General features: G+C 35.0%; 1 protein-coding gene across 10 annotated transcripts; it reads left to right on the top strand.

Moving 5' to 3' along the window:
- The first annotated feature begins 361 nt into the window (after window positions 1-361).
- LOC107045269 lies at window positions 362-26160 on the top strand. 10 transcript variants are annotated; one of them, XM_015267465.1, is made up of 30 exons: window positions 473-688; window positions 1066-1390; window positions 1979-12719; window positions 15751-16011; window positions 16100-16438; window positions 16509-16681; window positions 16741-16852; window positions 17865-18028; window positions 18284-18505; window positions 18581-18840; window positions 18936-19099; window positions 19172-19460; window positions 19536-19784; window positions 19849-19981; window positions 20345-20513; window positions 20582-20627; window positions 20735-20867; window positions 20958-21114; window positions 21189-21317; window positions 21438-21764; window positions 21840-22150; window positions 22375-22519; window positions 23201-23368; window positions 23466-23769; window positions 23841-23982; window positions 24070-24269; window positions 24442-24594; window positions 24781-24904; window positions 25036-25669; window positions 25749-26160. In XM_015267465.1, the coding sequence occupies exons 1-30, from the start codon at window positions 606-608 to the stop codon at window positions 25979-25981; spliced, it is 16890 nt and encodes a 5629-aa protein (XP_015122951.1). In that variant the 5' UTR covers window positions 473-605; the 3' UTR covers window positions 25982-26160. The 10 variants fall into 10 exon arrangements, 8 of the variants coding, with proteins under 8 accessions (XP_015122958.1, XP_015122957.1, XP_015122955.1 ...); XM_015267467.2 differs by lacking the exon at window positions 25036-25669 and having other exon boundaries at window positions 417-688; window positions 25749-25881; XM_015267466.1 differs by lacking the exons at window positions 21840-22150; window positions 22375-22519 and having other exon boundaries at window positions 470-688.
- Window positions 26161-26602: the final 442 nt, after the last annotated feature.

Raw genomic sequence — 26602 nt, 5'->3', positions numbered from 1 at the left:
ATATATATATATATATATATATATATATATATATATATATATATATATATAGGTGGAAGAGTTGGAGGGAAAAACAGTGATTACGAAAGTTTTCGGTTCAACTCCATGTGACGTCTCCCAAACGCAGTTGTGTCTAAATTCGATGCTCAGTCCGATCCTTGAAGATTGTTCGTGTGAATCAAGCAAGCCGTAAACTCACCTACTGCTCTACCGGTCAAAAAGAAGCATAGTAACCAAATTCACCCAGAAATACGATTCCATTATTACTTAGCGAAAACATCGCGACTTCACTATTCTCTCAAAATAAAAGATCGGTAATTTTCACTGTACTCATTCCTGCCACTATCATAATCTTATCTTTAGTATACACAATTTATAGTCAATTCTCATTGACACTCAAAAAACAATTTCGATTATGACGATAGGTATTTCGGTTCGTATTCTAGTTCGGTGGGCGTATGCAGCGCTCTTGGGCTTTGGACTAAAATAAGATTCGTTGATCAATGTTATTATATATTTTTGTTAATTATGAGGAATATTTAGACTGCTTATACTAGAAGAATGTGCATATCGTTTATTCGGCAATAAATAATGAAGGAGTGAAAATGGGGAGCCAGTGTTGCAAGTGTTCAAATGGAAAAAATCAGCACGAAGTCACACGAAGTAGACCAACAAGTATAAATATTCGGTACGATTGAAGCATGCAATAAATAACTCTTATGTGAAGATGAATTCATTTTTCAAAAACATTTCTATTTCATTAACATCGTTGTAATGATAAAAAATTTCATATCACTAGCATGAATGAATTTCATGCATATATGTAGATCTCAATAATATATAATGACCTTGCTTTTTAAGTCATTTTTCGTCTGCAGCGAATGTCAATAGTTATATGAGCAAAACTTGGCTCGGGATATTATTGAGAAGCTTATATGGAGAAACAATTTGATTTCATACTGTGGTGCAATCACCCATTTTGTGTAGTGCCTTGAATTATTATTCAAATATTTTGAATTCATTTTTGCCCATCTAATTTTATTGAATCACCTTCTGTTTCATCAGATTTCATGGAAACCAGGAGATATCAACATTTCGCTATAAATTTCGACCGGATGAAAATATCGACCCATATAAATCGAAGACATCGAGGAGGCATTATATCAGCTACCATCCTTGTATAACTGACATTCTGGAAAATAAATATTCTTCAGCCAATGATGTTGATGAAATGCCACAACGAATCAAACCAATGAATAACAACGGCATTTTGTGGGAGCCCCAAAAAAGTGATCCACCAACCTTCATTAGAAAACTTAGTGATTTGGCTGTAAAAATTGGCACAAGAACACGATTTCTTGTCGAAATTCAGAGCACTTCATGTACCAAGGTTTTTAATTTTCCATCATAATTTTAAATCATTTACTTTATTACACGGTTTTTCACTGTGGGAGATTAAAGCGTTGAAAAGAAAATTACGAGTCAAAACTCACTTTACCAGATAAAAATCGGATAAAGTCAGATAAAAATATGTCTGGAATATAAAGATTTCTAAAAAAAAAACTACTCATATCTTTATATCAAAATAGATATTCAACTTTAATTTATAAGAGAATTTAATGCAGATCTATAGCAATATAAATAAATATACAAAGTGGAGGTAAAAATCAGTACCCCGCGGATTCCACATTATTTCAGTGACTATTTCGGAGACACATTTTCTTTTAAGACAAAAAAAAACAAAAAAAAAACTGATTCCTGGTGGCTAGAAAGCCAAAGATAAAACGGTGTAGTTGCTTAGGTAAATCGACTTGCATATTTGTCTTCCCTTCTATGCCAGCTTAGTTTCCGCATTGCATCCCACTTACTCATTCCACAAAAGACGAAAGCAGTGATTCACAAATTCTTCACTCCTCAACTGGTGAAATGGTCGAGATTAAATCAATTTAGAGAATATTCTCGTAATTTTATTTTATAGGTGACATGGCACAGAAATGATGAACCCATTCAGCTTGGGTCACATTTTTCACTTATTCATGAAGGGAATTTTCACTGCATCGATGTGGCACCAGTCACTATTGAAGACGAAGGCTATTGGACTTGTATTGCTGAAAATGATAGTGGACGATCATCCTGCAGTTGTTTCTTAAATGTACTCATACCAAAAGCCTACAAAAAACCCCATTTTATTGAAGAATTGCGAGCGCTTTTGACAGAAAGTGGGAGTGTTTCCCTAGAGTGCAAAGTACTCGGGGTTCCAACTCCAGTATTGAAATGGTTCAAGGACGGAAAAGAAATGAAAGCTGGAGATATTTTTGCTTTAACTGCATCCTCTGAAGACTCTACATCCCTAGGTATATACCGATGCGAAGCTGTCAATTGTATGGGGGTCGCCTGTTCTTCCTCAAAAGTTCATGTTATTGATTCAGAAGATGATGAAAAATCAAATTTATCCATAAAATCCTCAGGACAATTACCAATATTTAAAAAATACTTGAAGAATGAGTCATGTAAAATTGGTGAAAATCTGGTACTATCTTGTGAAATTCAAGTACCACCTTGGCCAAAAGAGGTTGCATGGTATAATGAAAGAGGCCGTGTAGAATCTAATGAAAAATATCAGATCGTAGAAGATGGATTGGGAGTATATTCAATTGAAATTCAGGATCTTGAAGCAATCGACAAAGGTGAATGGAAGTGCGTTGCAACGAGCTTTGAAAATATTAAACAATTGACAACATGTAATATCTCCATGTTGATTCCAAAAAATTATAGGATTCCGCGATTTATGGAGGATCTTCGAGCAATTCTCACAGAAGAAGGTTTAGTATCATTTGAATGCAAAGTAGTTGGATTTCCAACACCTATATTAAAATGGTTCAAGGATGGTGAAGAATTAAAACCAGGCGATGTTTATCAATTAACGGGAACAAATTCTTTGGGTTCATATTGCTGTATCGCAAGAAATTGTATGGGTGAAGCGAAAAGTACAGCTGAACTCACTATTGAAGATATCGACAAGCAGCTCAATGAAGAAGAGCGTTTACAATTAGTCAAGGAATGTACTCAAGTACCCAAATTCAAGATGGGTCTCAAATGTTGTGAAGCAAAAATTGATGAAAATTTCACATTTTCTGTTCGAATTGATGTAACATTATCATCAGAACCATCAATTTCCTGGTACCGTAATAATGAATTGATAACTGAAGATGTCAAATATAAATTGATCAAGAGCACATTGGGTAATTTTCATTTAGAAATTACGAATTTGGAATTGATTGATCAAGCACAATGGAAATGTTTAGCTGAAAATGATTTTGGTCACAGTGTTACATCATGTTTTCTGAAACTTATTATCCCAAAACATTTTAGAAAACCAAAATATCTGGAGAATCTCAAAGCCGTGCTTTCTGAGGATGGGACAGTTAGCCTCGAGTGCAAAGTCATAGGAGTTCCTCAACCTGCCCTCACGTGGTACAAAGATGGTATTGAACTCAAACCCGGAGATATTCACAGAATTATATCAGGTGGGAATGGTACATGTTGCTTAGGTACATATACTTGTCGAGCCACTAATTGTATGGGATCAGTGAGCAGTTCAGCATCTCTGGTTGGTATCGCAAATGAAACAAAACAAGTGCAAAGACAAGAAAATGAACAACTTGAAACATCAGCAAAGAACGTTTCGCTATCTACAATTCACGAAGAGCGAACTTCTCAATTGTATGATACACCTCAAACTGAAAATTCAGTAACTTTAGATGATCATGGAGAAATTTCGTTTAGTTTCGATGGAAAAGAAATTTCAGTCAGCCTCTACGAAACTCCAGATTTAACTGAGGAAGATGCTATTCAAATTGTCGAAATGTACGCAAATCAATTATCCGAGCACATAAGTGAGGGCGATGTCATAGAACTTCCACCAATGCGTTTTACCAAAGAAACGTCAACTACCGGTAATTTACTAATGGAAGCAGTTGTCATTGATGTTTCACCTGACTATTTCATTCGAAATGAAAAGTTTGAAGATCTCCGTACGGAGGTAGATGTTGAAGATGTTTCAATAATGGATGATCATTCACAAAGTAATATATCATCTTATTCGTCAGCAATAGGGGGACAATCCCCTTTAAGACCACTGAGAAAAAGACAAAAATCTATGGAAAGTAGCTCATCAAAAAGCGATCATAGTAAAAAAAGCCACCGCAAATCAATAAAAACCTTGGATTTATCAGATGATTATCACAGTGCTAACGAGCCATTATCTATGGAAGGGCAATTTTCACTTGCCAATGAAAATATTAGCACTTATGCTTCTGACGGTGATGTATTATCAGCGGCTTTTTCCGAAAAAAATTCTCTCAACAGCAACGAAACGAATAGTGATGTCAATGGAGCATTACAAGCGACGAATCTTCAATCAGTTACTGTGGATATCACTGACAATGATGCTATCATTCCAAAACCTTCCAGCAACCCGTCTGAGATACCCTACACACCCATTGATTTGAAGAGAATAAATATCGCAATGTCGGCTCTAGAACAGGCAATTCAAAAAATTTTTCTCCTAAAAGAGGAAAATGATGATTCAGGGATATTCATTATTGCTGAAAAACTTGAAATTATTTACCAGTGTCTTCATCCATTCATGTCTAGTGTTCGTTCAGATAGATCATATGGAATTATTGAAAATTATATCAACGAACTTGTCATTACAACTCTAACTGAACCATTAGAAGACCTTGCCGAAATAACAATATATTTTTGTTCATCGCCGCTCACCAACCAAAGTTTATTGAATGATTTCGAAAAAGTTGCAAAAGACTTTCAACTAAAACTCGAAACATTAGTCGTAGCTTTGAAAACATATGAAAATGAATTCTCTGAGAAAGATATTACAGAAAATTATAGACAGTTAGTGCGACACCTATATTGTATTATGAATGACATTTCCAACATATTATTGGAAACATTGTCAAATAATAATACGATGGGAGAGAAAATTTTGCATTCAACACCTGAGAATAACGAAAGTAAAACTGACATATTTGATAAAGATCATGGAGAATTCCCAGAAACAATTGATCAAGTATCTCTAATATTGAGCAGCATACATTTCGAATTGTCCTCCATATTGGAGAGAGCATCGGCTAATAGCTTTGCTGCAATTAATAAACCCGAAACATCACCGAATTTTATAGATAGTATCGAAGACCTACGGCAATGCATTGGTGACATTACAATTACTTTAGCGACATCAGTACGTCATGTTGATGATATGTCAGAGAATACTTACGATTATGTGGCAAATGAATTCAAAAAGTTGCGAGTTCCTCTAAGTCATTTGCAAGAAAACCTTTCAACTCGAGAATATCAACCAGAGGAAATATATATATTAAAGGATATGATGAGCCCTATAAGTAACTTGAAAACAGTAATTCTAAACCTTACCAAGAAACACCATTCCGAGCTTGGAATAATTCAATTATTAGAAATCATAGAGAGACATGTAGCTTTGGTTGCCATTACTTCTTCCAATGAAACTTTGATTGACGAAGTTGAGAAAACTGAAGGGATTTCTCCATCATTACAAAAGGAACAAAGGGAAGAAGAACTGACAAAATCAACTATGAATATGAATCTTGAAGAGTGCATAAACTCAGAAACAGTCTCAGATTTGGCTCGAGCTGAAAAATTACACCTGTGGGCATTGACAATTCTAGAACCATTAAATCGTCTAGCTAATACAGCACTATCACTGGACAAATTGACTGACGATGAAGTACATACACTTCTCTATAAGCCCTTGGATGCACTGGTCAAACAGATCGGCCTAATCAAATCTCAAATAAATCAGGTGACTAAACAATCATTAGAAAATGACGTGGAGACAATCTGTGAAGAATTTTTACGAACAGCTGACCAATTATGTAATGTCATAGGAATCATCATTGAAATTTGGCGAAAAGAATCAACAAAACCTGTGGTGAGGCAAAATCTTGAAGAATTCCTATATTCAGCTTCTGATTTATGTGAACAATATAAATTCCTTCAAGAGAAACTAATTGTACAAACACTAAAGAGCTGTTCTGAAGACCAAAAAACGAATACCCCCGTCATTGAAAGTATCATAGCAGTAATAGAGTCTCTTCAGAGCATTAATGATACTATTAAAATAACACTCAATACTACGACACTTGAAACGGTTACTAAAGAGAATTTATCTATGGGTATTTCCATGGATAATGAGAAACAGATAAAATACAAAGATATTGAGAACTTGAATAATCACTCTTGGATCGAAAAGCCTTCGCAGGTGATAGAAAACATTTTTGATATACAAGACTCATTGCAATCAGAGCAAGTATCGACTGAATGTCCTCCATATTCATCGGTCCCTCTTCACACTACGTCTATCGGCCATGAAATTTCACCAGATATCATGCCTCGGATTAACCAAGAAAAAACTCCGAAAATAGCTCACTACAATGAACCATTAGAGACCAAAAAAAGAGAGATACAAGTTGAAAAATTATATGAATCATTACCACCAAATTCTACAAGTAAAATTAGTGAGAAATCAGAAATTATGAAGAATCTAGTTGAAGATACAACCCACAAAACTTTTCCTATCCATGATGCATTAGCAAATTCTCAAATTGCGAATAATTCAATGATAGATTATCCATCCAATTATGCTTTTGAACGAGCGCAAATTTCATCTGATGTTGAAATTCTCGAAGATTTTCAGGTATCATTAGAAAGCAGTATTGATCGTATTGTAGAAGACGAATTGGATCGTCAAGGTAGACTAGATTGTGCATCTGTCGATTTCATCAAACTTGTTCAAGACAAAGTGCATGTCACTATATCAGCAAACTCTAACATAAATCGACAATCAACATTGGAAGATATGGTTCGTGATATCACTGTGGAACAACTTCAAACTGTCAAATCAAATGAGAATGAGACCACCAATGATAATATCGATATTTCATTTCCACCCTTGCCTGAGCAGGGATCAAATCGTACTTTGGTAAAACCGTTACAAACCATGCAAAATATTCTATGTATCAATGAAGAGGGTACAACGGAAGAAAAGCCCCAGGGCAAAGAATTATATCAATCATTAATGCCAGATTCAACTCTGACGATTATTGAAGAATCAAAGACAATGAAAAATTCAGATATAAAGAATGATGATGAGAAAAAATTGATTAACTCAACTTTGCTCAGTCAGGAAGCATTGGTAGACTCCCAAATTGTGAATAAACCAATTATGAATACTTCACAAAATTATGCACTAGAACAAGTCCAAAAACCAGTAGAAAATAATGTTTCCCAAGATTTCCAAGTGTCATTACGAGATCATATTACATTCATTATAGAGGACGAATTAGATCGTCAAGGCGCACGAAAGTGTGGATCGATTGGTTTCATTAATCATGTTCAGGAAAAAGTGCATATCATAATGTCGAAACGTTTTGATATAAATCAGAAATCAATATTGGAAGAGATGGTTCGTGATGTCACCGTGGAAGAGCTCCAAACTATCAAATCCGAAAATAATGAAGTAGTTATCAATGATAATCATTGTATGCCGTCCACACTTGTGTCTGAACAAAAATCAGCCAATATTTTGATAGAATCGTCACAAGTCATGGAATCGATACTGTGTCTTAATGAAAAAGAGCCGGAAGAAATTTTTCATAATGAATTAGAGAAAGCAAGAGAGGAAGTGCAAGGAACAGAATTATGTGAATTATTACCACCACCAGATTGTGTACAAAGATTTCATGAAAAATCTAATCCTATTGAAAGTTTAGAGAGAAATCATGAAATAGATGAACCAATCAAAGAAACATTTACCACCCATGAGCCAACACAAGATTTTCAAATTCTAAATAACCTAATAAAGGACAATTCATCAAATTATAAGCTAGAACAAATGAACATTTTACCTAATGTTGCGCATGACAATGATGCAAGAGAAAACAAGTGTCTCGAAGGTTCTGAATTATCATTAGAAAGTCATATTACTCAAATTATAGAGGACGAATTGAAGCGTCAAAGTAAGCCAGAGTGTGAGTCGATTGATTTAATCAAACTGATTGAGGCAAAAGTGCATGCCACCGTATCAAAATTTTCTAATTTAGATCAGCAGTTATTATTCGAGGAGACGGTTCGGGATATCACTGTGAAAGAGTTGCAATGTATTAAATCACATAACAACAAAGGTACCGACGACAATTTCAATACTCCATCGATACTCGTACGTGAGACAAAAAAAGATGATAAGCCCACACAACAGTTGGAAATTATTCAGAATTTAATCCATATTAATGACAAAGAGTTTCAGGGCATGGGTGATGATGAATCATTTGAAACAACGAAAGAAAAGAGACAGGCCAATAAATTATGTGAATTATTACCATTAGAATGCGCGCCAACAATTGTTGACAAATCCGAAGCCATTAATAATTGCATGAGAAATGATGAAATAGAAGAATCCATCAATGAAACATTTACTGTTCTTGAAAGATTAGAAGATGTTCCACTCATAAATGAACCAAATATGAAAAAATCTTTTACTGATGTACCAGAACAAACGCAAGTTTCACTTGACGCAGAGAACAATGAAGTTGGACCAAGTTTCGAGACATCATTAAAAAGTGATATTAAACACATTATAGAGGAGGAATTGGATCATCAAGATGCACTACAGCATGCATCGATCAATTTCATCAAACTCATTCAAGACAAAGTTCAGGTCACTATATCACAAAATCTCAATGTAGATCAGCACTCACTAATGGAAGAGCTAGTTCGTGATATAATTGTAGAAGAGCTTCAATCTATCAAATTAAGGGAGAATACAACTGAAAATAAGACTGCCAGTAATGAATCATTATCATTACCTGAATATGTAGCAGCTGATGATTCCATGCACCCCATCAAATGCAAGGAATTTGGTGCAGCAAATCAATCAAATGTGTCGTATGATGGGCCTACATGTGAAAAAATCATTGAAGATTGTCAGTTTGATAATAGTAATAAGATGGCACGTAATACATTTGAAAATAAAGAAACGGATAATGAGGATAATGAAAAATTCAGCTTCATACCTAACGAGATTAGTCTCAACGACCAGATCAGAAAATTAATCTCAATAGAATTACGGAATACCATCGTGAATTGGATTGAGGAAAAAAAACTTGTTGGTGGTATTAAACATAATATTGAAAAAAGTAGTCTATCAATATTCAATAAGGGAATTTCTCTCGAAAATATTACATCATCAATCCAGAATGAATTTGAGAAACAACTAATGAGTATTTTTGGAATTGAGAGCTTTCTGCCGAAAACAAGTGAATACAATTCTGAAACAATCACAGATATAATACTCAAGCATAAAATCGAGGAGCTAGTCATCGCCACGTTCGAAGTAATATTGGAAGAATCAGCGAGCCAAAAAACATTAATAGAGACTATCAAATATAACATAAAGGAAATTATGAAAAACGATGGAAAGTTTTTCCATCATTCAATATCTGATAGAAATATCGAACAACTTATCATTATGGAATTGGCAATGCGAAAAAAACAAATTTTTAAACGTAACAATAATCCAGAACTACAACAAATTTGGCCAATGGAAATATCCATGGATGATAGTAATGAAAATGTAACCAAGGAGTTGGTCGTACGCGATGTGGAACAAACATTTGTTAAAGTGTCTCAGGATGATGGACAGAAAGAATGGATCAAGTCAATAAATCATGTAACAATTTTAAACAACCCATTGGTTTTCCATTGTCAATTTTCAGATCATAGCCTAGAAGAGTTGAGTTCAATGGGATCAGAAATCCAAATTGTCAATGCGGCTCAATCTTGCGATCATGATGAACTACAAAACATTAGACCGACCACAAGTATTACTGATATCGCTCTTGGAGAGGCCATTGAACCGCTGATAATATCTAAGCTCGAAAGTCAATCTGCTAAAAAGATTGAACTAGAGCAATACATAGATCCTCTCAAGCCCACCTCCCAATCAATCATTTTACAAAACCCAGTAACTTCAAGTCAATGCATACATGAAGAATGCACCCAAGATCTTGAAATTGCTGAATTAAAAAAACCTGAAGCCAACGTTGTGACGAGTGATGCTTCTATGACCTTGGGAAGAGAACTCATAGAAAATATTTCCGATTTCACACCTACAGCCATAATACTCGGACGACCTAGTACCGTGGACATTGAATTTCTGTGGGAAATTCCAAAAGATGCAGTGAGCTCTGAAGCGTTCGATCATCATATTGCTGCTCTTCATCAAAATGATGTCCTACAGGCTGCATCACAACGTCAGCAACAAATTTTCAATTGTCCGCAAACATTTGACGAAATGATTCCCAATGAATATACTCAAAATATGATGGAAAATTATCCAATAGATTCAAATGTAGTAGTTGCAGATATGGATTCTTCCAATACCGCATCACAACATCAAGTAAACGTGCAGATATGGCAACCTGGACTGGTGGTGACAGATGAAGCCCACAATCCAGATAATGGAAATATACCTGAAAAAAATCATCCGAATTATATAAAAAAATCAATTGAAGATGAAAACGGAAAGTTATCAGAGGGACTATTACCAGTATGTGGAGAACAATCCTCTGGAGATTATTTTCACAAGGACCATAATGATAAAATTCACTCGAAGAAAATACTTTCTGCAGACAATAGACATGTTTTGAATTTTGTAGAGGCTATAAAAGAATTGAACATTACAGATAAGACTGCTGACGACAATCCATTATGCACAATCAAAAGTGTAGGAGGTACGGAAATTGCAGAATCCAGTCTCTCCTGTGGAATATCTGAAGAATGGATTCAAGATATTATATTGACAGAGTTCAATAAAGGAAAAATAGAACCTCTCATGATGACAAAGGCTCATGTAAATGACTTTATAATGGATATTTACGAAAACATTCATGAAAAATTGGAAAAAATGTATCCAAAAGATATGCTGGAATATAGCAAGTGCTTGGTATTGGAGAGATTACATGAATTGATAATGAATGAAATAAGTACAATGACAATAAGAAAATTGGAAGAACCGTCAAAATATAAGAGAGATCACTCGATCAATTTACATGTTGATGATGTGGAAATAAAACCAGAACCAATCAATATCATGGGTGTGTATGATGGCGAGATAAGGAATATGAACATATCTAATGAAGAAGTGGTTGAAAATTTTGAAAAAAATGATCGCGAAACAGTGAATGGTAGTGCAGAAAATTTGGAAAAAACGGCAATAGACCAAAAGAAATTAGAAGAAATTTTAAATTCTCAGCAAGATGAAAAGTCGCACGAAATATCAGGAGGCACATATGGAGAGTCCGATCTCAGTAATATTCAGCAACAAATGACATCAATGCCATCAGCAACAAATGATAAATTGTCGAAGAGACAAGTAGTAGAACCAAACGACTGCTCAATAAAACCCGACAAACAATTAAAAACGAGTAATATTATGCTTGATATAGAGTCAAAAAATATACTTTCCAAAGATAAAGTGAAAGATGTGATAGAAAAGCACGATGAAGTTTTAAATGATATTTCTAAAAGCAATAATGAACAACAATTGACAGTGAATAATGAAAGAGACTTTATGAGAGAGAAAAATTTGGTTGACGCAAATGTAAAAGAAAATCAAGTCTCAAGAAAAGAAGCTATTCCCAGCAATTCATACGAAGATGAAGCACGTGTAAAAAGACAAAACAGACAGAAGAGTCGAATGAATGAACAGAAGTTATTTGAATCTCACGATACAATGAACAATGAAATTCACCAAGTACATGAAGATTATGAGCAATCACATACTGAACGAGAAATTTTAAACAGAAGTGAAAAAGTCAAGAAAATTGGTTATACTAAAACAAAAGAGGCAGATAATATACCGCAAATCTTGGAAAGAAATGTTGAGACGATGGAAAAACTAACGAGAAATCAAATCCCTCCTTCTGAAGCAACAGATAAACTGGAAAGCAGTCAATATATTGGAATTGGACTAAAACAACGATACATGTCTGATATAGAATCATATAACGAAGACTTACTTTCGAAATTGGATTTGGGGGAGACTAACGTAACTATAAATTCAGAGTCATCAGAATCCTCGGTATCAAATATGATCTTAGGAGAATTGAAAGAACGAGACACTTCAAGCTTTCTACCGTCAATATCAATTGACATCGACGAATTCATGACGAATGATCGATCCCAATATTCTGATCTCTCAGACAAAAAATTGGATCGATATCAAAAGTCTGATGCTGATAGGGAATACTTACCTGGCCCAAGAAATAAAGGGAAAAAACCGATTTTCTGTATGAAATTAATAGACCGAACTGCAGCTGCAGAATCAAGAATAAAATTGACTTGTACAGTACTCGGTGATCCTGAACCTTTTATGCTGTGGATGCACAATAGTAGAGAACTATTGCAAACGAGTAACCGATATTGCATAACGAACGATAATGGAGTAGTATCTTTGGAAATTTATTCAGTAAGACCTCAAGATTCTGGAGATTATACCTGTAGTGCTAAAAATATTTACGGTGAAGCATACACTGAAGCTAAATTGAAAGTTTACGCTGGCTATGAATCTACACAGTTATTGCCTATCTTCACAAGACCGATGAAAGGTATGTATTAAATAGTTTTTCATCACTTGTGTAAATGTTGAATCCCACTTTTCACAGATTGTGATGAAAAATAGGGTTCGACACTCGTGAGAAGTGTTCTTTGACCTTTGGGAGGGTAGCACTTGTCTTCGGCGAGCATAACACACACCTCCCACAGGTCAAAAGTCGAGCAAAATGGGCCTTCTTAAAATGGTCAATACTGCATATTCCCGAGTCGAATAATTGGACCTGACAAGTTCTACTTAGGTCTTTCCATTCAGAACTGGATAGGTCTTGGGAAGCCTCTTCCCAAGTGCTTCCGAGACCTTTCTACCTCTGGTTATGTCCCATTTCAGCACTTGTTAGGTGTAAGCAGGACTTGCATTCAGACTTTCCAAATCCTTCCCGGTCCCCGTAATTCTATGGGCCTATATTAAATCTGCGTTCATATCCCTGTTTACTCATGCGTTATTGAAATAAAAAATGCAATTATTGTTTTTTTTTCAATGAGATGCATGTATGTGGAGGCTTGACATTTTTACCCAACAAGGGGAGAAGGTTGCAGAATCTATTCTAGCCACTCTTGTCCCTACGCTTGCATGTATTATCCAAATAAAAAATGAAAGTGTCAACAAATCTGACCATTGTTCCAAGTAAAAACCGAAAATCTGACCCTGTGGCCCCCGGTGAAAAAATTTTTTTTTCAATTTTCACTTTTTCCACATAGTTTTGAGAGTTCTGAATAGCCCGTCGCTTATATAGTTGGAATCAACGTTCACCCGGCTAAAAAATTCGATTTTGGCGAAAAATCCAAGATCTGACACTTTGACCCTTGTGACCCTTGGACCGACTTTCCCCCCGGAAAAATCCAAGATCCGACACTTTGGCCTCCGGTGAAAAATTTTTTTTTTCATTTTTCACTTTTTCCACATACTTTTGATAGTTCTGAATAGCCCGTCGCTTAAATAGTTGGAATCAACGTTCACCCGGCTAAAAAATTCGATTTTGGCGAAAAATCCAAGATCTGACACTTTGACCCTTGTGACCCTTGGACCGACTTTCCCCCCGGAAAAATCCAAGATCCGACACTTTGGCCTCCGGTGAAAAATTTTTTTTTTCATTTTTCACTTTTTCCACATACTTTTGATAGTTCTGAATAGCCCGTCGCTTAAATAGTTGGAATCAACGTTCACCCGGCTAAAAAATTCGATTTTGGCGAAAAATCCAAGATCTGACACTTTGACCCTTGTGACCCTTGGACCGACTTTCCCCCCGGAAAAATCCAAGATCCGACACTTTGGCCTCCGGTGAAAAATTTTTTTTTTCATTTTTCACTTTTTCCACATACTTTTGATAGTTCTGAATAGCCCGTCGCTTAAATAGTTGGAATCAACGTTCACCCGGCTAAAAAATTCGATTTTGGCGAAAAATCCAAGATCTGACACTTTGACCCTTGTGACCCTTGGACCGACTTTCCCCCCGGAAAAATCCAAGATCCGACACTTTGGCCTCCGGTGAAAAATTTTTTTTTTCATTTTTCACTTTTTCCACATACTTTTGATAGTTCTGAATAGCCCGTCGCTTAAATAGTTGGAATCAACGTTCACCCGGCTAAAAAATTCGATTTTGGCGAAAAATCCAAGATCTGACACTTTGACCCTTGTGACCCTTGGACCGACTTTCCCCCCGGAAAAATCCAAGATCCGACACTTTGGCCTCCGGTGAAAAATTTTTTTTTTCATTTTTCACTTTTTCCACATACTTTTGATAGTTCTGAATAGCCCGTCGCTTAAATAGTTGGAATCAACGTTCACCCGGCTAAAAAATTCGATTTTGGCGAAAGTCGACTTTCCCCCTGGCAAAAATGAAAATCTAACCCTTTGGCTTCGGGTGAAAAACAATTTTTTTTAGTTTTCACTTTTCCCACATATTTTTGAGAGTTCTGAATAGCCCGTCACTTAAATAGTTGGAATCAACACTCGTCTGACTAAAAAATTCGATTTTGGCGAAAGTCGACTTTCCCCCTGGCAAAAATGAAAATCTAACCCTTTGGCTTCGGGTGAAAAACAATTTTTTTTAGTTTTCACTTTTCCCACATATTTTTGAGAGTTCTGAATAGCCCGTCACTTAAATAGTTGGAATCAACACTCGTCTGACTAAAAAATTCGATTTTGGCGAAAGTCGACTTTCCCCCTGGCAAAAATGAAAATCTAACCCTTTGGCTTCGGGTGAAAAACAATTTTTTTTAGTTTTCACTTTTCCCACATATTTTTGAGAGTTCTGAATAGCCCGTCACTTAAATAGTTGGAATCAACACTCGTCTGACTAAAAAATTCGATTTTGGCGAAAGTCGACTTTCCCTCTGGAAAAACAGAAAATCTGACTCTTTGGCTCGGGGTGAAAAAAAAAATTTTCTTTCGACTTTTATCGCGCCTTCGGGGGTTTCATGGGCATCAGAATTGTTAGAAAATACAGAATCAACTTTCACTTGGCGAACAAATTCAATTTTGGCGAAAATCGACGTTCACCCTTGACCCACGTGAAAATGACAAATTTTTTTCCCCTTTTCTTTCACCTCCGAGGGTTTCATTGGCATCAGGGGGTCAATAAATACAGAATCAACGTTCACTATTTTTTATTTAAACACCGCCTGCAAACGGGGAGATGAGGGTGGCTAAAATATATTCTGCAACCCTGTCTCCTCGTTGGCTACAAATTTCAACCCTCCGCATACATGCCTTCCCCTTCACCCGCTCGTAAAATCACGCGTTCTCGGTAGCATCGCGGAGGACTTCTCAGGACCGAAAAGAACTGAGGATTCGAAAGGTCTCTGGAAAAGTACGTCGCAGAACTGATTAGGACTTACCAGGTCCATCTAGGTCTGGAGAGATCTTGAAAGACCTGTGTACGTCCAATCACAACCAAATCCTCGACTCGGGTTATGAATTCGTCATGTTCAACTCGGCTTATACAAAGTGATAGACGATTAAATCCGATTCATGCTATACAGCTCTTATTATATTCCATATATCATAAAGATTCCTTATATTAGATACATTCAAGTTCGGTGACGATAAACTCGTTCTGGAGTGTAGAGTGAGAGCTCAACCTCCACCGGTCATAACGTGGTTGAAAGATGGAAAAATTATAGAAATGAACGACAGATACAGACAAAGTGATCTAGCAGAAGGAATATGTCGCTTACAAATATCCAATCCAGGTGATTATGATAATGGTCTGTACACATGCAGAGCAGAGAATAAATCTGGCTTCAGTGAATGCAATTCTCATTTTACATATCATGACAATGCAGGTAAAAATTTATATTTCCATCTATCTAAGTAATTGTATCATAAAAAGTAGAACATAAATTCTTATCTATTCTGTGACTCTCTTCATAGTTACTCCAAATTCTGACGGAGCGAGTATGAGGACTCATAAAAAAAGACCTATTTTAACTACTGAAATGCATTCCACTATGGGTTATGACATGTATTCATCCAGTCTGCTGAGTTCTGATTCATCTGATTTTGAGCGTTCCAACGATACCTATCGAACAGATAAGACGTTTGGTAATATTGAATATGGTAATGTAAAGTTTGACGGAGGATACTTATACTTGAGAGAAAACGGAAAGCCAGCCACATTTATATCACGTCCCGTTGACAAGGTAATCAATGCTTGCGTTGGAGAAGATGTCAGTTTATCATTCAGAGTAGGTGGAGTACCTAAGCCAAAAGGTATAGTTATGTTATACAAACTAGTAAACGTTTATCATCATAATACCTCCAATTTTTACGATAATTCCAGTGATTTTGATGAAGGGACTGGTAGATATCACGAACGGCGCTAGATCGTACAAAGAAAGTCATGATGATTATGTTAGAATTACATTCAAGAGGATTGAGTATCAGGATGAGGGAACATACTGTATTCTTGTTAAAAATCGTTATGGCTATGATCGTAGTTTCTTCACGATCAGGGTAATGCTACCAATATTCTTCATTTTTTCATATTAACTAGAATTTTATTCAATATTCAGATTAAACAACGTGCAAGGTCATTAACGCCAGCAAGATCAACAGAATGGAATTTCGAGAATATGAATAAGTACCTGAGTCATAGTCACGAGCCAAAGCCATCAGAATTCAAATGTAAATATTTTTTTTATCGTGAGTGCTAATTCTATACTGTCTATTACAAATTATTTGTTTTTGTTTTTTGTGCTTTTTTGGCTTCTTCTTCAATTGTGTCAGGAAGAGATATCTAATTACAATCATTTACTAAAGTTCTGAAACAATCTAAACTTGCATTCTACGTATTTTGTTTCAGAACTTCGGTAAACGCTTGTACAAGTCAGTAAGTAATTGTATATTTCAGTCTTGTGGAGAAAAAATCAAGCGCCCTGGTAACATGAGCAATTTCAAGGCGTTACCTAAATCCAGTTTTGATTAGAAAACTGTGCGATTGCCATGCCAGCAATATGGATATCTGAGCAATTGAAACAATGAAGATACTTCGTTTTTGTGTTTAAACAAAGTAGTGACTTGAACAATATATCCAAAGAAATTATACTTTTATCTTAGACTGATGAACAGTCAAATGTATCCAAACTCATTTATTTCTCCTTTTTGTATTAGTGATTGAAGCATGCTTTATTATATCATTTTAAACGTTCATTGAATTTTTCACTTAAAGACCTAACTAGAAATCCTATCCCAACCCTTGGATTCAAATATGGAGAACCTGGGCGAACTCTCCGCGAGTATGCGACTATTACTATCGCATTAAAAAGTTTTTTATTCTTGTGTCGAACAAAAATCCAGTGCATTCACTTTGTCCTTTCTATGAATTGATTTACCAATCTTCAGGAATTTTGCAATACCGAAAAACCCTGTAATGTCAGGAGTCTAGACTTTTTGAGCCGATAGTAATAACCAAAACAATCGCCGAGGGTTTCGATTGATATAATCAATCGTTCTGAGAATAATTCTAAGTAGTGAAAAATCTTCCACGTTACGCAATATTGACTGAATTGTAATAAACAAATTATAGGAAATTCAACATTTGACTTTTTGACATGAATATTGACTTTCGTACATAAGTGCTGAACGAGATGCTGTTGGAAATTTTTTTAGCGAGAGTTTTTCATCTAAATGTTCACAGTCATACCAGGTCCTATCTCTAGTGAACCCGTAGTGATCGACGGTGGAAAAACATGGTTGGCTTTATCCTGGGGTAAAGCTGAACAACGAGGACCAGCATCAATTATCGCTTACCGAGTTGATGCATGGTTACTTGGTGGTGATTGTGGAGCCCGATGGATAGAGGTATTCGACTAGACTTTCTCTGTCTGTGTATGTAATTACACAACAATCGATCAATAATTCGCTTTGTTCAAGAAATCATGGGAATCGTTGAGATTTCTGAATTCCAATGATATTAAACGTTAAATAAACAAATAAATTCATAACAATAATAATAATAATAATAATAGTAATTGTAGTAGTAGTAGTAATAATAACAACATGAAAAAGAAGAAGAACAATAATAAAAAGACCCAACCTACGTGTTTTCTATTCAAGCTCGGAGTAACATCAACCAATTCATTTGATGCCTTCAATTTGTGTCCCGGCAAAGAATATAAATTTAGAATTACACCAAGAAATCAATATGGATGGGGAGAATCTGTAACTATGACGAATTCTGTCATTGTAAAAGAAATTATAAAATTTCCCGAATTTTCAAAAATGTTGCCAAGTCAATTGAAAGCACTCGAAGGGACGACGTTGAAATTAGATTGCGAGGTGAGTTAATATTAATTAGAAGGAATAATAAGTCAATGCCAATATAATGATCGAATTTATATGTATATTCAATAGATTAATAATAATAAATCTTCCACTCACATACGATGGTACAAAGATAGTGCCGAACTCGATGGAACACATGATCCAAGATTCATCATCCATAATATCGATTCAAAATGCTCTTTGTCAATTGTTGATATCAAAGAAATTGATTCGGGTAGATATGTTTGTGATGCTACAAACGTTGCTGGAAGGGTATCAACTTTTGCAAGAGTGCAAGTCGTTACTGATCCCAAGATTGCCGATGCAGATGAAAAATTACGAACGATGAGGTCTATTTTCATTGTCAATAAATGGAAATCAAATGCATACAAAAAATCCCAATGAATTCTGTAGTATCTATATATTTTTTTCATTCTTCCCTCAGAACAATCGATAGTATGAGTGAAGAGCGATCACCAGAATTTACGATGAGACTTCGAGATAGACGTGTCCAAGCAACATATCCCGTGAGATTAACATGTCAAGTTGATGGTAATCCAGAGCCCGTAGTAACTTGGTATAAAGATGAAGAAAAAATTGATATTGAAGGTACAAATCGATTATATTATTTACTAACTTATCAAGTTTTTGGATGATAATTACAAATTTATTTTAACAAAGGTATGAATTGTCAAGTGGAAAATATGAGTATATCGAAAGATGAGGCCCATTTTCATACTTTGGAAATAAGTCGCTCGAAAATTGATAATACGGGTAATTATATGGTAAGAGCGCAAAATGTCCATGGATGTTTATCATGTCGCTGCCATCTTATTGTGGATGAGGGCATAAGGGCATATATTGCTCCACAATTTACGCACTTGCTGAATTCAATCTATACTGTGATTCAAAATCATGAACTTCGAATGACTGCGCAACTAGAAGCTTATCCCGCTGTTGGTATTACTTGGTAAGAACTTTGATTTTGTTTCAAATGGATTCAAAATTTAGCTATTCTATTTATGGGTGCGTTTTGATTATACAGGTACCGGAATGGAAAGCGCCTTCGTCCCAATAGAAATACAGTAATGTCATTGCATCATGATGGAACTGTAGAACTGACGTTAGCTCATGTATCATACAAAGATTCTGGTTTTTATTGTTGTATAGCAACAAATGAAGTAGGACAAGCCGAAAGTAAAACCCAAATACATGTTTTAACAAATGGTTATGAAAATGATGTTGAAAATTCCCTTCAATTATCAATGGAAATTGGACAATCCTCAAACATACCGTAAGCATACGAATAATTAATCCCATGACATTTATTAATTATTATGTAATTAAACATCTTTCAGGTATTCCAAAGAGCCGGTATTCATTACAAAACCACTGTCAACAGATGCTTTTGAAGGTGATAATATTATCATTGTCTGTCAAGTTATCGGAGATCCTGAGCCAGATGTTATCTGGCTTCGCGATTTTTTACGGGTAAGCCATAAAAGAAAATATTGAAAAATTGGTAAATATAGAATAGAATTTTATGTATTTCTTCAGTTCCTTGGAGAAAAATATTTCAATTACATGCAAAAAAAAACCTTCACATACACCGGTATTCATATAGCTCCATCATTCATTCATATTGTATGAATAATATAAGAGTAGTATTTTCAGCGATTGCCATTTATGAACCAACTGAGTTTAAAACTTTCTCTCTATATATGGTTAACAGTATAAAATTAATCTTCATCTAACTTACATTCATAATCTCAGCATATATAGGCAGCATATAGCCGGATATTGCGGCCTGCGTGTTAAATATTTATTGAAGAAAAATACATATATGTGTTTCAGCCTGATTATTACAAAGATGCCCCACATTTTCGACCAGTGGGCTTAGGCCCACAATATCAGCTTGAGATTCCATATGCTAAGTTGGATTTCACTGGAACATATTCTGTCATAGCTAAGAATTGTTTTGGAGAAGCTAAAGCAGTAATATCTCTTCAAATTTATGCTAGAGGTAATTTTTAGAATGACGAGAACAAAAATTGATTGATGGTTATAATATTGAATATCATTATACTATAGATCCCGAAAGGCAAGAGATTAATAGGAAACAGACAGTAAAACATAGGTATGAATTTATACTCCAGAAAATATAAATCAAGTATCTGGTCTCAAGTCTCTGTGTAAATTGGATTTTGTGTTTTTTTTTTTTTTTTTTTTTTATGACTTTTATAGTGAAATACAAACATTGCCAGTAATTAAAAGCCCATTGAAGAATATTCGATGTTGTGATGGAGATGCCGTTACATTCATTTGTAAAGTTGATGCTACTCCACCACCGTGTATTCGATGGGAAAGAGGAAATAAGGTAATACGTAGTTATTTTTTTTGTTATTCTATTTTTCCTAATCAAAACCACACATCAAATGATACGCAATTTCTTCATTCTGTTTGAAAGTTAGTGCCACTTCAAGATGATGTAATTTTCGATTTTGAGAATGAAACGGCACAGTTACACATACAACAAGTATATCCAGAAGATGAAGGCGAATACGTTTGTGTAGTTTATAACGATCTAGGTAGTGCATACACGTCAGCCTGCTTGATAGTGGATGGTAATTGCCAATTGATAATTCCACCCTCTCAATAATTAATGAAAATCATTGAAACTGCCATTTTCATATTACAGTACCTGAAGGTAAAGAAATATCTATCAACCGAAGATTGAAGAAGCCCATACGTTTACTCTCTCCAAATGCAACGCCCATTTCAACTCCAAGGTCAACACCAATACGGAGCCTATCGCCGGCGTGCGTCAGTAAGTAATACTTATAGTATTGCAATGTTATTTATTTATTTATTTTTCATTCTTTTTCTCTTTCTTATTATTATTATTATTATTGTTATTATTATCTTCTGTGGTGTATTTGTATCGCAGTGCGAGAGCCGACGCAGAAAACTGGACGACGTCCGAGAATGCCTGCTGCACCGAAATTTTATGCTATACCCCATAATCGTGTTGCTGAAGAAGGAGACACTATCAGATTCCAGTGTGCCGTCACAGGACATCCAACACCCTGGGCAAATTGGGACAAGGATGGCACAACTGTTATATCAACTGCAAGAATTTCTATCAGAGAGAAGGACGATTTGAGAATTTTGGAAATTGTGCAAATCACATATGAAGATGCTGGACTTTACCGAATCACATTAGAAAATGACATTGGTAGAGTCGAAGCGACTGCGCGACTTGAAGTCATACGAGGTTTCCCATTAACATTTCCTTTTAATATTAGAGAACATAAATTGCCGTTATCTTCAAAGAAATTCATCATTGTAGGTAAACAGGGATCTATATCAAGGGGAATTGCACAAACTTCTTCGAGACAGATACATTTAACTAACGATCGCCCACATAATCATGCAGCATTGACTGCAGAGATCAAGTGCGCAGAATTTAATTCTACCCAGAGTCGAAAATATTTGAAAAATTTATCCAATCTATCAAGCCCATTTGAGAATGCATTGTCATATTTAAAGGATAAATTCGATTCTAAAGACACTGACAAGATACATACTCCAGCTATTTCATCAGCACTTTTAGCAATCTATAGCAGGTTTCTAGCAGAGGCGGTGCAGTGGTTCCATAAAGTATGGATAATCTGTATACTATTTCAAATAACAAGAATATATTCTGGTGCTAGATGATTTATTAATGTGCTCAAGAAACATGGAAAAAGTCGCTAAAAAATTCTACATTTATTTTCACTTGGGTTTCTTGGAAAAAGAAAAGGATTTATTTTAAATGCACGGAAAAATTCATCACTATCTAAAATTCTTCAATGATAATCATGTAATTTTATTTATAATTCTAGGGCCAGGAGGAAATGATACTGAATGATCATATAAAAATTCAAAGTATAATGGGTCTTTCTCACCGAACTTTGAAAAAAATTACGTGCAAAGAAGCAGGGAAATATAGTATATGCCTTGAAGATGCAGTTGGCAGAGATTTAATCGGTGCAAATAAATCTCGCCATACTCGACGCCAGTTGTTTTCTTATCAATAAAAAAAAAAACAAGGATAATATATAGTAAAAAACTTCAAGTATAATAATGTAAATGATACATGTCCATTTTTTTTCCTCAAGGTTGCACTACAATTCGTCACGTCTTTAGTTTCATTTTATTGTATTATTATAATGGTATTCCAAGTAATTCAATTCGTAATACGTATCTCGAACGATACTTAATTACCTACCACGTTGTCTCTGTGATCTTCTCCATAGGATGTAGATGTAAGAATCTGAAACTGACGACTTACGTATACTGTCGCTAATATACATACAGAGTGTATAGAGTCTAACGTAGTATACGTATACCAAGACATTTCTGGGTTCTCCCCACTATATTCCAAGGTCTAAAGTAAATACTCTCATGCCTTCAGACGTTCAGTTGCTCATCAGGCAGTCTTGTTACCACATTTGTCGAGAGCATCATTCCTCGATTAGTCGACTTATGTATGAAATATAAAACTATCGCACATTGTATCAATTACAATAGTTGAATGCACTAGAAATTGTTTACTTTTAGTTTTCAATTCTACAACTAACTTAATCTCGTTGCAATGAGAATCCTTATTCGAGTGTGTAATAGATTCAATGAAATATTTCGATAATAAATTTCTTCTTCTTTTCCTAGATTCATCAATTGTGATAAGCCCAAGGAGTATCACAACAGGGAATGGTATACCAGCAGTATCCGAATGTGGTTTTCAAGTTAGTGATATTGGTAAATCACAGATCGGAAATATTACAAAAAACAGAATGGACAATTCCTCAATGAAAACGGACGGCATAGATGAGGAAGGTACGATGAGGAAATAGCCATAATTTTATATTAATAAAATATCAACTTGATAATTAATTGACAACTGGTTGTGAGTGTAAATTTCCAATATGTCAAGATTCCGAAGATTTGGGTGAAACATCACAATCTTTCATCGTTGAAGTGATGCCGAGATACATCTTTGATGCCCACTTTGACACCCTTGAGGAAATTGGTAAAGGTCGATATGGCGTTGTTCGAAAAGTAATCGACAAATCGACCAAAATACATCGAGCAGCAAAATTCGTTCGAACGATTAAAGCCAAGGATCGTCAACAAGTACTGAAAGAAATTGATATTATGAATGCAATGAACCATCCTAAGCTGTTGCGATTGATAACTGCCTTTGAAGGTTCAAAAGAAATGATTATGGTTACAGAATAGTATGTACAATTCAATTATATTTTATTATTTAATTTCTTTTTTATCTCATACACCATTAATTGATGATTAGTATCTCGGGAGGAGAATTGTTTGAGAGGGTTGTAGCGGATGATTTCACATTAACAGAAAAAGATAGTATACTTTTTGTCAGACAAATTTGTGAGGGAGTTGCCTACATGCATGATAAACACATAGTACACATGGATTTGAAGGTTTGTGGAAGACTTAATTATTGGATAATTTATAGAAATATCAAAATTGTGTTTTCACATTGTTTTAATTTGGATGAAAAATTTTAGCCAGAAAATATAATGTGTCAATCACGTACGTGCCATCGAATAAAATTGATTGATTTTGGTTTGGCTCAAATGCTTACACCGAATACGCCAGTACGAGTATTGTTTGGAACGCCAGAGTTCGTTTCTCCGGAAATAATTAGTTTTGAACCTATTGGTCCAGAGTCAGACATGTGGAGTATCGGGGTCATCTGTTATGTACTGTAAGACATATTACTTGATTGCTCTTTTTACTTTTAAATGAAAGATGTGTAATCGATGGATTTGACGATTTCCCTATTTTACCTAGACTAGAAATTATTGTAGAATGTCTGTTACTAGATGAATAATTTGGAAGAAATTTTTAAAAAACTGAATGGGTACTTTTTGTTGCAGATTAACGGGACTATCACCTTTCATGGGTGAGAGTGATGCAGAAACATTCGTCAATATTACGCGTGCTGATTATGATTTCGATGATGAAGCTTTCATTGCCATTTCCAAAGAAGCCCTTGATTTTATCAGTTCACTTTTAATTAAGAAAAAAGAGTACGTACTTAATAACATATATATGTTCGGAATAGTTATAAAATAGGAAAAGATAGAGGTAAAACTGCCAATATCTCTATTTATGAATAGAGATATCGATCGAAATTGAAGTAGATCACAAACGTTCCACCAACTTTGCCCCATTCTTTTCCAGAGCCTTTCATTTTTATACATTAATTTTTTTAGATTGCGAAGATCGGCAAGGAATTGTCTGACACATCCTTGGTTAACGCAGTGTGCAGAAAAGATGAGTCAAGTAGTTTTATCCACAGATAAATTGAAAAATTTCATTATTAGACGAAAGTGGCAGGTGAGAATTCATTAAATTGGCCGTGAAACGTAATCCAGTTTGTCTTCATATGCGCGCGTGTGTTTTCTGTGTGTTTTTTTAAATTAATTAAGCATGATGTTACGCATGAATTTCGATTTTCTGCTTATTAGAAGACTGGCAATGCTATTCGTGCTTTGGGGAGAATGGCGATCCTTTCGGCTAAAAGTCGAAAAAATACATTGACCGAAGCAGCATCTGGGGAATTTGAAAATTTTGATTCATCTTATGACGATTCACCAAAAGATAATCCCGATTCACTAAAGTTAACATCACACTATCCCACAAATAATTCTTCACCAGAGATAATCAACGATGAAGAATCATTGATAATGAAAGGCACACGTTTAGAGAAAAATTTCAACATGGCCACTTCCGATGAAAGAAATTATTTTTCACAAGGAGAATGCAAAAAGGAAACAAAACATGGATTATTTGATGAAAGTGGAGAAATATGCGAAATCATAGCTTTTGGCAGAGATGATAATATCAGTAACAAAGATATGAATATTTCAGCACTAAGTCAAGATTCGCAGGAGATGAATGTAGTGTTAGATGACAAAAAATTAAAACCATCTTTTTTTTTTAATAATTTTTCAACCATTTACGAAATGACTCTTGAGAATGTTGAAGGACCCACTCCAAATGAACGTGAAATGCCCCTATTATCTCGAAATTCTTTTAGCACTTGTGATGACACTGTTTTATTGAATAAGGATAGTTGTGAAACTAATAACCTGCAGCTGGGTGTGTTTATAATGACTTTTTTCGCTTACTATTTTATATTGATAAGGAATTTGAGTACTTACATTCCATCACTTTCTAGATAATGAAGATGAAGAAGGTGAGATCCCAAGGATAATAACAACAACAACAATGACATCCTTGCGACATGTACGAACCGGGAATGTTAGCCGCACTGCAAAACTTTTTGAAACAGCAGAAGATGTGTCAGTAGTACTTCAGCATCCATCTAGTGGCTTAAATTTACCTTCTACTAGAGGCGCACGACTACACAATGAAAGAATTCGCAAAGTCTTCGAATTTTGGAATAAATAGCAATTATATATATTCATCAACTTTTTTAATAACGAAACGTACTCTCAAATATCCCTAAAAAAATGTCCCGCAAGTGAATGTCATAGAAAAAATGAAGTATTATATATTATTTACTGGGGATATATCTTAAGAATTAACAAGTTCCCAAATGAAAATAAAAATCACAAATGGAACATCCATATTGGAAATTTTAATGCTAATGACAATAAAAGAAAGAAGAATTTGAATTTTTTTTTTTTAATCCATTGATAAGTGATACGCAGACAGTAGATTGATAAATAATTTTCTTAAAATATTAATTCGTTGAATACGAATATCAGTCATGATTAACATTAATAAGTGAAACAAACACATTTATGTTAACTACCTAATCTATAGTCACTGCCGATTATTGAGTTATCACTATTTAAAGAGAAAAATACTTGTTTTTTTAGTGAATATGATATTGAAACATTGAAATTTGGAGTCAAGTGGACATGATTATGGAAAAATACGAGGTAGAAAACACCTTCCTCATATTTCTGGTGCATGTATCAACAGGCGTATGACCGCATGATTTTTCAAAATTTCCTCGTTTTTCTCGAAATGAATTTTCATTTCCAATCGATAATTTGTAGCCTA

The sequence above is a fragment of the Diachasma alloeum genome, unplaced genomic scaffold (assembly GCF_001412515.2).
Source record: "Diachasma alloeum isolate Michigan unplaced genomic scaffold, Dall2.0 Dall_scaffold_00906, whole genome shotgun sequence".
Classification (NCBI taxonomy): domain Eukaryota; kingdom Metazoa; phylum Arthropoda; class Insecta; order Hymenoptera; family Braconidae; genus Diachasma; species Diachasma alloeum.
Note: the sequence above shows the minus strand (reverse complement) of the source record. Positions and strands in the feature narration are given on the sequence as shown.